Source organism: Octodon degus, unplaced genomic scaffold (genome assembly GCF_000260255.1).
Source record: "Octodon degus isolate 3935 unplaced genomic scaffold, OctDeg1.0 scaffold00208, whole genome shotgun sequence".
NCBI classification, from domain to species: domain Eukaryota; kingdom Metazoa; phylum Chordata; class Mammalia; order Rodentia; family Octodontidae; genus Octodon; species Octodon degus.
The window spans coordinates 3,191,443-3,204,539 of NW_004524784.1; the positions used below are offsets into that span (position 1 = coordinate 3,191,443).

The 13,097-nt window shown below is 36.7% G+C and overlaps 1 protein-coding gene across 1 annotated transcript in view; it reads right to left on the reverse strand.

The window, feature by feature from the left end:
• Positions 1-13,097, reverse strand: part of Dnajc1 (DnaJ heat shock protein family (Hsp40) member C1) — a 198,853-nt gene that overhangs the window by 29,365 nt on the left and 156,391 nt on the right. Inside the window, exon 9 of the mRNA XM_004644763.2 lies at positions 1,932-2,051. Coding sequence (XP_004644820.1) covers positions 1,932-2,051 — 120 coding nt within the window. The remainder of the gene's footprint in view (positions 1-1,931; positions 2,052-13,097) is intronic.

Below are 13,097 nucleotides of genomic sequence, written 5' to 3' on the forward strand. Positions count from 1 at the left end.
GGGCTGGCTGGCATGTGGTGCTGGGGGATTGAACCGTGGTCCCTGTGCTTTGCTAAGCTTATTCTAAGTAGGTGCTTTAGACCACTGAGCCATCTCACCAGCCCCATCCTTGGCCCCATTCTTAGCATTTTAAAAACTTTCACCTCTTAAAAATACACAGAGGGGCCGGGGAGATGGCTCAGTAGAATAACTGCTTCCCTGGCAAGAGCAAGGGCCTGAGTTCAATCCCCGGTTCCACCAATTAAAAACAAAAAAAACAAAAAAAACACAGAAAACTCTAATCAGATTTTAATGGCAACAAGTTAATTTAAAATACTATTCTACTCAATTTCCCATCTGCCACCAGCACTAACTATACAACCTCAATGAAATGTTATATAAAAAGTTAAATAAAAACAGTACTAGAAAGAATGGTGCCCTATTCTTATTTTCATTAAGCAACTGAACTAAAGGTTCTGGGGCCTCTTGCATCAATGTTCTGTAACTTTCTAGACATTATTGTAGTAATTTTCTTCATCACATTATTGACAGCTATATAAAATACCAGTAACTATGGAATGTCTTTAATGTAGTCAGATTATTTACTGGTAAGTCATCATTAACTTTATCTTTTATAAACAAGCTTCAAATGAGAAAACAGGGCCCATCCCACAACAATCTTAGCAGAATTAAAGATAACTTGGTTCCCCTGTCACTAAAGGTCTCCATGAAATATCAAAAAAATTTGTTATGAGATACTAACAGCAATTTCTCCCATGACTATACTTTACTCTGCAGGGAAAACAATGCAAAACATATCACCAAAATTCAAATAGTAGTCTTTTCAGCTATTTTTTTTGAAAGAGCGATATAATACTATCAATGTTTATATATATAAAATTTAAAATTCTAAAAGCAGGTCCTATTCAAAATGGGGCAGAGAAAAAAAGAATGAAAGAAAAAAGAAAAAAATCTTGACATTGTTTTCTAAAATTTGTTTTTAAAGTAGAAAGTTGAAGCTTACTATGAAAAGTGATTTACAGTACTCATGACAAATTTCTGTAGGGTTTTTTTTTTTTTTTTTTTTTTTTTTGGTGTTTTTTGATAGCTGTGTTTAACAACCATTTTGCAGGGTTTTTAAGTTTTATGTTCATTATCAAAAAAGACCACATGATACTAACAGAATTAAAAGGGTAATCTTTGATTTCAGTAAGCCACTAAGTGTTTTTAATCCTTAGGATGTATGAAAGTTAATTTAATAAAGAATATTTAGTATCTTTTATGAAAATATCAATTTGATAACTGATAAAAGGGTTTTCTCCCAATTTCAATTACATGTCAGCTTCTCTTTACTGAATAAAAGCATCTCAAATGTTAAGAAGAACTTTTCTAGAAAAACTGTCTTACAAATGTTACACATGACCATTCATGCATATAGGAATGGTCATATGGATGTGTGTACATTTATTCGTATACACATAAACACAACTTGTCAAAATGAATGGTCCTTGAAAAAGAATTGTAAACATTCTATTTGCAAATGTGCTCACTTAATTAACCCAACCACCTGTTTAAATATACCACAATCTGTACTTCACTGTTAAGAAGATCCAGCTGAAATACAACTTCTCTAATTCTGATCAGTTTGAGAACTAGCTTTTCCACAATTAATAGGTCACTATAAACACAATACCTGGCATTGTTTTCCTGTGATTAGGTTTCAGTAGCTTAAATCTCCAATCACTAGGAATCCTCACACAGATGTTAATTGTGGACCAGGAACTCACTCACATCTGCTTCTTCCTTATTTCATTAAAGGTTCACTTCCAGGTCCTCAAAGAATCGCAGCCTTTCTTCAAAGATAATGTAGGACCCATCTATATCTGCCTCCTACATAGTTGGCTTGTTCTGGTTTGTCACTCTCCATACAATGCAAATCTGAGTGAACTCACATCTGTCACAGATCGACCCAATTCATGGGCAATCTTTTCCCATCGACCTGGGGTCCCTCCTGGGAACTTGACCATACTTCTTGTCAAGTGGCTAAGGTCCTCCTCTGTCCATTCAGGTGCCTATAAAACAGTAAAGAAAATAAAAAAGATAATGGTGAGAATGCCTGCTAGAACATTTATGAAGCCTGTGAAACAAATTATTGGCAATATGTTTTCTGCACTGACGTGTATCTAAAAGTGTAGACTGAGTTGCATATTTAACAATACAATGCAAAGTTCCAGCAGCCTCTTAAAGATTTCCTTATCTATACTAAATAAGAAAACAGAAATACTGCAAATCCACTTTTGAAGCCTGTGAAATTCATTCCTGCTACAAAATGCAATGCAGCTCACAAATGCCTCACAAATATGAATATTACAAGTTATGAAGCTTAAAATAGCAAAAAGATCTCAGAAGCATAAGTGAAAATGTGAACAAGCAAATAAACTGATTTATATTCAGAACTGAGGCAGATTTTTTTTTTGTTCATTCTATGTAACAATAGTCAAGTTTTAAAATAAGTGAGAAGTTTGACTTGTTATTAAGCACCAGTGTTTTATAAAACTTGGGAACAAGTAAAATTAGAAACATTTGTGACCAAGATTTAAGCCATTCATGCAAAGCAACAAACATTTCATTTTGAGAAGGTAAACAACTTCCATTGCTGACCAAATTATTAAACTGAATAAATAAGACACTTTAAAGATTACAAAGCCACACAGAAATTTTAACAGCAACTGTATCTCTATGCTTTACTCAGAATTACAGTGGCCAAATTTCAAAGTGAGGAAAGAAAAACAAAATTACTGAGGAACAACACTAACATGATGATTATTTTATTTTATATCTTAGTTCTAAGCAGTACTAAACATAATCAGAGGCAGTAGCCACTTATAAGTCAGAGACTGAGGAAAGCTACTTATTTTCCTTTAATTAGAAAGAAAGAAAAGAAAAAGAGAAAGAAAGAGAGACAGAAAAGAAAACAAAGAGAAAGAGAAGGGAAGGAAATACATACATGGAAGGAAATCTTTGAAACAAATACCTTTTCTAATCACCATTTCCGATAATGAACAGGCATACATCAGGTAGTTTGCATTACAGAACCATCAGCACAGAACAACAGTCAGAGGTGAGTGACCCCAGGGACTATCTCCACAGCTACCGCAAAGCTTCTCCCTGACACTAATCCTGCCTGTCATTCTCCCACTGTGCTCTAACCACACTGACATCCGCCTGCCTCACTGCAAGCTTAACGGGGCCCTTCCTGACTTTTTACTGTCTCCCCCAATCAATGGTTCAAGCGTGCTCTTTTCACCATGTCCAAATGGCAGCTTCACTCATAATCAAAGTGCACTGCCCCTGTTAAAGGGCTTTCCGAAAGGCTCTTCCATTTGCATTCATTTGCAAAGCAAACTACTTTTATTCACTTTGTTCTGCTATCAAGAATGTTCCCTGAAGCAGATAAATTGGCATAAATACAACCTGCCACTTAAGAGTCAGTAAATAATAGCCAATAGTAGGGAGGATTTTATCAATCATTCTATTTTGTATCCACTAGGAGCTGAAAGCCTCAAACATATTCATCAGTGCAATGCCTACAATACATGCATAAATTCACTTATATAAAAAGGTAGCCTACATTGGGCCTGGTTGGAATTTCTTTGATATTTAATGAATATCAGAAATCTAATTCTCCATATTAGATGATTTATAAATTTACGTAGAGAATTTTTTAAATTTTCTTTTTGCCTTACTTAAAAGTATTATTTAGATACTCTTTAGAAGAACATATCTAGATCTTCAAGGTAATATTTTTATTGCTAAAAAGTGAAGCTTTAATAAGATATAAATTGGTTTCAGCAATGCAACAGCTAAGTTTTAAATAGAATTTAAATATAACTGTTCAGTACAAAATCATACCGTAAGTATTAAGTTGCATAATGATATGCATCGATACAATATTCAAAGCATGTTATCAGTGTAGTTTCATGCTAAATCAAATCATCTAATTAACAAACACTTTTAGAAAAATGTAAACCACTATTTCACATAAAAACATTTAAAACATTTATATTTTAATAGATTGGCTTTCTATGTAGCTACATAATGAATCCACCTAACAAGACTCTAAAGGTATAGTAATGCTTTTTTTCCCAGGATAAATTTTAAACAAAATATTTGGATGAATACCCTGAAAAATCATCAACTGCTATGACAAACTTTACTCTTAGTTTCACAGTTATTTCATGACCATGATTTTTGTTAGTATTCTGAAAAGATGGATCATAACTAGCACCATAATCTGAAATAAAAAAGAAGCCTCTTAACGATTCATTATTCTCTCTCCTACAGCTGTAAAGCACTTTGGTGAATGTGTATGTAATTCCTCAGCTATAGTTAGCTGTGTCTTTAGAAGCAACAGAGCCTACTGTGATGCAGCTACTGCAGCAGCCATGAGGGTGGCCATGGTGTGAATGTGTTCTCCCTGTTCTAATCTGGAGCCAACTGTAGCTGTGAAAGTCAAATGAATGCATAAGCATACTACTTTGCCACTTAAAACCATGTGTGTCCAATATTACTCAAACATTGGGCCAAAAATTCATCTCTACAGTAAAGTAATGGAAGCTACCACATGGTGTGGGGACAGCTGTTGTGACTACACAAGCATTCCAATTTTACATCAGAAAAGCCCTGCTTGGGGAATAAATCTCCATACCGAATGCAAAATAAAAAGTAGGGTTTCAAATTATTCAGTATTTTCATGTAATGATCCAAAAATATATCTATTCCAGTAAGAACTGATAAAGAAACTTAAATGCTATTACAAATTTTGGGATGAATTTTTGTCACAAAATCTGCTATGTTCAAAGACATGATGTCTTTGACAATTTTAAGTAATTTGGGGATTATAGGGCTAGAGGCTGAAGAAGGTACACTGTATTTTTACATAAAGTATAGTATGCACATTTCCCTTCATAGATTTACACCATAAAGTATTAATTTATTAATGCCAAGTATTATGCAGTTTATTTGATACTGAAAAGTTATGCTCAAGTTAAAAGAAAAATTCACTTAATTATGTATTGTGTTTTCATAATTTATTTTATTTTTTTGGTGGAACCAGGAATTGAACTCAGACCCCTGCACTTGCCAGGGAAGCACTTATTCCACTGAGCCATCTCCCTGGCCCCCATCATACTTTATTGATACAAAAATTCTTTTTTTTTTTTCTTTTGCGGTACCAGGGATTGAACTCATGACCTTGCCAGGCAAGAACTTATTCTACTGAGCAATCTCCCCGGCCCGACACAGAATTGCTTTACTGAGAAATACTTCTATTGAAATGACCTATTAATAATCATTATTTGTATAATTATAGAAGTTTAATTTTTAGATTCCACTATTTTTATATTTATTTTTTAGATTCTACTACTTTTAAATTCTCAAAATCTTTCTGAAGAAAATATCTCTATGTAGCATCAGCCAGGTAAAATATCAGATCTTTAGCTAGGAATATAGCTGGTATAACACTAATCTAACTATCTGCTACCTTCTAACTCTATGTTCTGTATACATTTTCTGCACTTAGCTTCCAGTTATATAATCTGTATCCCCAAATTAAAAATTGAATAGTTAAGTGACTTGACAAACACCTATGTAAACAAATGGTATATTAACAACAATAAAATTAAAAAACAAATCAATGAAAATGCCTTCACTTTTAGAATTGACTTTTGTGACACAAGCCTGTAATCTTAAGGCACTCTGGGAAGCTAAGGCTGGAGGATGACAAGTTCCAGCCCACGCTGGGCAACTTAAGAGACTTAGAAAGACTCTGTCTCAAAATAAAAAATAAAAGGGGCTGTGAACATAGGCTACAGTGTGAAGGCCCTGGATTCAATGCCTAGCTCGTGTGCGCACACATGTATGTACACATACACACACAGTATTCACTTAAAAAATTTTTTTTTAATGAACTTAAGACAGGGTCTACAGGGTGTACAGAGTCTCACTATGTGGATCAAACTCGTAGTAATTCTCCTGTTTTCAGCCTCCCAAGGGCTAGAATATCAGGCGCACCACCATGCCCAGTCTCAATCGCTGTCTCAGCACGCCCCAGGGGTGGGCCAGGACAGCAAGCCAGGGATCCAACCCTGGCCACTGCGCTCTGCCTAAGCAGGTGCTTTAGTCCGCTGAGTTACCTGGTCGGCCCTGAAAAAATTTTTAAAAGAGAATAAAAATAACAAACATTAGAAATTACAACAGCAAGCAGAAACATGGGAACGACATTCAGGATTTATAGACAGATTTAGTTTACGTCAATAAGCACTGACTGGGATTGTTTTCAAAATAATCAGGCCTTCATCTCCAGTGGTCTAGGGATTACTTACATGAGTAGGCAAGCAGGAAGTACAGAGACAGAATGGTTTGTTAACTGGAGATTGGTTCTTGTAATATGCATTATAGTAACCAGCTATGCATCACAGTGACCAGCCATTTCTAGGAGACAGAAGCAACTGGAACTACAACAGGAACTATTAGCTGGGCAACTAAGAAACTCAAGTACACTGGGGGAACATTTTCTGTTACACAATCACATTATGGGTCAGAGTTTCAACATATGAATTTGAGGGGACAAAATTTATACCATAACATGGAGGAAACAGAAAGCAAAGCTGAAGCAGAAGCCCACAATGTAACCCAATTGATAAAATTTACAAGAAGTATACAACAAATAGATGAAAAGGTTAGGGGTAGGCACTGGTGCTTCTATAACACCAATTCTAAATTAACTGTACATTTGCTGAAATATATCAAGTGGCAAGCCTTATTCCCCTAAATCAGTACAGAAATCCTACAATATTTAAACTTTATAACTTAAAGGGGGGAGGGGTTACTGAACATAACACAGAGGGTATATGTCTTACCTTAACCACAGAACCTAAATTCTTACCTAAATTCCCCAAGATTGTAGCACCTATTGTCCTAAAGATTATAAAGTGTTCATGGACTCTCCTAGTGAGTAATGAATTAAAATTAAGTCTTTGGCACTCACAAACTGACATGATAAAACAGAAACTATGGATCCACAGCTCCCCAACTAAAATGGTAAATATGCCCCACTGTAATTTAAAACCAGGACTTTATGACTGAAAGCCATTATAAGAACTGTGTAGATGAGATGTGATTATCCTCACTGCTAGTCTGTTTAACAGCCCAATTTGTGAAGAATGTGGTAGATTAATACTGTGGACTTCATTAAGGATTTACACTCAATATTACTGAAATTACTAACGTCATCTGATTAGCAGCTGAATAATACTTTGCTCTCATAGATTTGGTGAATATGCTCTGTCCAGGGCCTATTTCAACAGTCTCTGACTGCAGTCTGACTTCAGTCTAAAGGAACTCAACTATCCAGGTACCACTGTATCTAAACTGCCTTGCCATAACTTCAATCTCTGAAGGCAAGAGCTTACCTGTAACTCCTTTTCTTTGGGAAGATGGTTATGACATTACATTGATAAGGCCCTCCTCTGGGGAGTCATTTGACACAGAATACACATATATAAAGAAGTTTAGAAAATGGGGATGGGCCACTGTCTCACACATGGCACAGAACCCTGTCACTTAAAACTTTTACTGAGGACATTGCATCCATGACACTAACAAAAAACATCTACTCAATTTCCTAGCACCTACAACTTCTTTTAGGCTCTTTCTGGTTCTAGAGAAAATATATTACTCATTTACAAGTTGTACAGAAGCCCAGTTACTTGCAAAACAGCTCACCCCAAAACAGCTCACCCCTTCCTCCAGAATTCTTCCAAAAACACAATCAAAGCTCCTAGTTTTGCCCAGGACTCCTTCACCACAGAGCCTTTAGCAATTTTCTCTTAGTGTCAGAGTTGTAATGACTTTAAAATACTAAAACCACAAATATCTGGACTTTCCAAAATTAAACTTTTGGTCCTTAAAGGAAACTAAAAATAGAAAAAATACAAATTGGGAGCAAATATTCATAACACATAATAAAAAAAGGATCTATATCACAATTTGCTTATCCATTCTCTGATTGATATTTGGTTTTCTGCCAGCTACATATTAGGAATACAGCTGCTATGGCAATTTGTATAAACTCCCTAAGTGGTTATATTTGAATTTCTCTTGTATAAATGCCTAAGGCCATAGGGAAAACTAGACATCTAACTTTATGAGAAACTACATAAGAATTTTTCCAAAGAAGCTGTATGCATACTTAATTGTTTCTGTGGCTTATCTCCTCCAGACTTATACCTGTACATTTACCCAGAACAAGAACAGCTGGTGCCTATCCAGGGCCTTTAGGTAGACCCTGGGTGGAATATCTCTGACTGTTGATCACAACTACAACCCTCTTCACCTAGAAGTAGCCAGATTGGTCTGTGACCCTTGCCCTCTCATGGCAGTTAGCAGAACTTCTTCAGAAGAGGGGAATGTTATAGAAGGCTAAGTTAGGCAGAAATACTGTAGGCAGTCGGATAGAGCTGGATTCTGGAGAAGTCAATGCAGAAGACAACTGTGGCTAAAGGAGCATTCAGTGAAATCCAGGCTTCAAGAAAAAGAACTATTCACCCATATACTTCCCCTATGGATGAACAGCAGTGATTGATAGTCTAAATAGGTATCAATAACCCTGGAGAGGTAGACCAAACCTCTTTAACCCACCCCTTCTAGGAAAGTCCTTGTCTGTCCCATGTGCAATTGCTATAACCTGTTTCCCCACTTGATCAATATATTGATTAAATATTGATCCCCATTTAATCAATATTATTGTAGCAACTATACTTGTTGTATATTTATTCACTGACCATAGTTTTGTCCCACCTCACTCCTGTCCTATGATTTGCTAATGGATTAGTATTACCTAAGTGATTGTACTTGTAATCCTATTGATTATAGTTTTGTCTTGCTTTTAAGCCTGCCTCACCTTGTGGTTTTGCTCAAACAAAAGCTTTCCTTCTCAATAAATTCTTCCTACTCCTAAAAAAGAAAAAGAAGTTGTTGGTATTATTTTACCAACAAAATAATAGTTTTAGTCATAGTGTTATAGTCAGAGTTTGTAAGAGAATACCTACCATCCATAGGTATCTGGGATTGTTGCATTTGTATGTCACTGCATTAGTCATATTTTTGTCACTGTAACTAAATACTGAGGGAAAAATAACCTAAAGAAGGAAAGATTTGCTTTCGCTTCAGTCAGTGGTTGGCTGGTTTCATTGCTGTGAGCCTGAGACCAGGGCAGAACATCATGCTAGAAGGCTGTGGTGGAGCACAGCTCTTAGCTCTCTGTAACTGGAAGCAGAAAGTGGGAAGACCCAGAATAAAAAGAACAAGAGATGAGATACAGTCTCAAGGTCATGCCCCATGATCTACTTGATTAAACTTAGTACCCACCTCTTATATTTTAATCACCTTCCAATAATACCATCAAATTATGGTCTCATTAAAAAATTAATCCACAAAAGCAATTAGAGCCCTTGTGATCCAATAACATTCCAAAAGCCCCACCTATGAACATGTAAGACCTGTGGGGGACATTTTAGATCTAAACCATAACAGGCATCCTCAAAAATTGAGTCAAAAAGATTTCTGCTCTACCTCCTTCACCTTATTAAGACAGTTTGATTATGAAATAAAACTGTCCTCAGAAAAATATCTTTTCTGCTATTTTAAGGGTGACATAGGAGTAAAGGATTATAGATACAGTACCTATTTAGAAAACTCAGGATTTAGCCCTGACCAATCCTGCTGTATCTCCTTATGCGAATCTTGGTCTGGCTGGTATACCTTCCAGGTAGTAGTCCAGCCAAAAGTGGACACTGCAGCATGCACAGATTCTCTTGTTAAATCGTAAGGTCCTAGATGGTGATCATATGGATGAGTATACTTCTTGCCAGCATAACACAAAATATGCATGGGACTTTGCAATTTGTATAAACCACCTTGTTTTCTTGTAACTGCCTTCTAGAAATAAGATCTGTGTATAACGTCAAAAATAATTAGGAAAACAAGGTAAAAATATTGATGCTAGAATGGGAAAGATCAATTTTGTGGCAGAGGAGAAAGAACAAAAATCTCAATACTTGGGAACAGAATAGTCTACCCTAGAAGACCGGGAAGGGAGATTCATTAATACTCTCTGTTTTAGAACAGACTGTAGAGTCTCCCTCATAAAGGAAAATGCCCTGGTGAAACTGTCTGAAACAGTTCCAAGTACTGCACTTCGAACTGCTTGGTCTGCAACACAATTTGATCATTATTCCCCTTTCAGTTTCTGGCCACACTATTCAAAACAACAGGAGATGATCCCAGATCCTATACTTATCATGTGAACGTCTACCAATACCTCTGGGTGTTGTCTCTATTCCTATTCTTATAGCCCTTGTTCAACCACTCTGTGAGAAGAATAAACACTAGTTGGGTGGTGGCACTGACAAATAGGCCTTGTTGGGCTGTTTGCCTTTCCTTCAGGTGGTCCCTCAAAAAACAAGGACTAGATCCAATCACTCAAACACAAGTAGGAACCTTAAGAAATATGACCAAGTTGGAAGCTCCTGGAAGCAGTCAACTTGTGCCTCCCTTAACCAATTAAGGTCTCATATATAATATATTCCCAGGCAATCATCACATCAGTTACCTCTCCAGATGCATCATGCACACCTCTAGAACTATATATATTATATATATAGAAAACATATATATATATATTATATCTCATACATACTTTTGTATGAATTTAGGACAGAGTCTACACGTTGTACAGGGTCTCACTTCATAGACTAGACTCATAGTGATTCTCTTGTTTTCAGCCTCCCAAGAGCTGGGATTACAAGCATGTGCCACCATGCCCAGCCCAGTCTCAATCTCTGTCTCAGCAAGCCCGGGGGTGGGGCCAGCCCAGCAGGCTGGGGATTGAACTCCAGCCACTGTGCTGTGCCTAAGCAGGTGCTTTCGTCTGCTGAGCTATCTGGCCAGCACCCTAAAACTACCCTGTACAGAAACAAGATATTAACTTGCTTCCTTCCTGAAACTAGTGACTTGCACCTTGGCAGTAGACATGAGACCTTTAAACATTTAAGAAACCAATATCAGAAGTTGATGTAGTCTTTAGATGACAAAGGGAAGCTCTCTAAAATGATACTGTCCATGGTTATCACTAAAATGGGAATTACTCAATTTCCAAAGTGGCATGAAATTTGATCCTAAAAAGGTGGTATGAAATTTTGTTCCTCTTTAAAGGGCTATGGATGGCATTCAAGTCAGCCTCAACTCTCAGGTCAGGAGATGTTACTGATGACTGAATTGCCATAAATACTGTCCTAACAACCAAGTTTATGGAATATGACCAATTAATAATGCATCTTTTGTGTGTATATGTGTAGTACTAGGGGATTCCAGGGTCTTTGCATTGAGCTATGTATCCAGCTCTTTTATTTTGTACTTTGAGACAAGGTCTTGCTAAATTGCTCAGGCTGGGCTTAAACTTGTGCTACTCTTGTCTCCCTCTCTGAGAATGCTTTTATTACAGACTTTTGCCACCACACTGAGGCTTGGGAAACTGGCACAAATATGCTAATATTCTACCAACTGCTTCTGCTGTGAGCAACAAACTATTTTTAATATCTGACCCAGGAGTCAATGTTTTCTACCAAAATCCATGAAACTTTGTTAAGTTATCATTTTAGTCTATAGATAGTATGAAATAGAACCTGAAAAGGACGGGGGAAATAGCTCAATGGCATAAATACCTGCCTGACAAGTGCAACAACTGCCTAACAACTACACTGCATATTTCCAATAGCTAGAAGTTTTTTTTTTTTTTTTTTAATAAAGTCTTACTATGTTGCCTACATTGGTTTGGTCTTGGAACTCCTGACCTTGAGAACCCTACTGCTTCAGCCTCCCGAACAGCTGGGACTACAGGTTTGTGCTACACCAAGGGGTGGTGTGTGCCATAACAAATAAAATAGTACAGTTTGACTGTTGTCACCATGAAGAAATGGTATTTGCAGAGATGGATATGCAACTATACTGATCTGGTCATTAACAATGTATACATGTCACACTTGCACATTACACTGTACCTCACAAATACGAACAACTAGCATGTGCTAATTAAAAATAAATACTTAATAGCCAACTTTTATCTATATTATTCAAAAAAATTCCTTCCAAAAATGAACACTGGTAAATCCTAGAAAATCTAATTTTTTTTCAAATGTACTTGGTACAGGGTCTCACTATACAGCTCGGACTCATAGCGATCCTGCTGTTTTCAGCCTCCCCAGCACTGGGATTACAAGCCTGCACCACCACGCCCAGTTCTGGTCATGGTGGTGGCTCAGCACACCTGGAGGTGAGGGGAGTGGCAGATGGTGCTGCGGATTGAACCCCAGTCCCTGCGCTTGCCTAAGTAGGCACTTAGTCTGCTGAGCTATCTCTCCAGCCCTTGCACTATTGTTGACTTTAGGATTTTCTATTTGCTTTAATGTTCAATAGTTTCTTCTTGATCTATCTAGATTGCTTTTATTTATACCGTTCAGGACACTGTACTTCTCAACTTTGAGGACTTAGCTCTCTCACCGATTCTGGGAAGTCTCAGCCACTATTTTAGTACTGCATGTACTTTTTTTCATACTGGAAACTGTCAGCAGACATTGTGTTCCTTTTCTTCAATATCTCCTAGCTATTCTTTTACGTTTTCATCTTATCTCTTGCTTCTACTTTCTGAGTGATTTCAGCTGATAATCTAACTGATTAATTTATATTTCAGTAGTTTAAACCAACTACTTTTAAAAAAAGCCATTCTCAATGAACTTTTTATTTCTAGAAGTTCTATCTTTTTTCTCATTTGGTCATTTTTTCCTCATTTTATTATGGTTTATTCCTGTTTTTATTTACAGTCATTATAAAAAGTTTTATGATCTTTCAGATTGGCTTTCTTCTCCACTTTTCTTGAAATTTTCTTTTTTGTTCTATCTGCTGACTTCTTTAAAGTTCATGCTTCTTTTATTATCACTGAGGGGGCTGGTGAGATGGCTCAGTGGTCTAAAGCACCTACTTAGAACAAGCTCAGCAAAGCA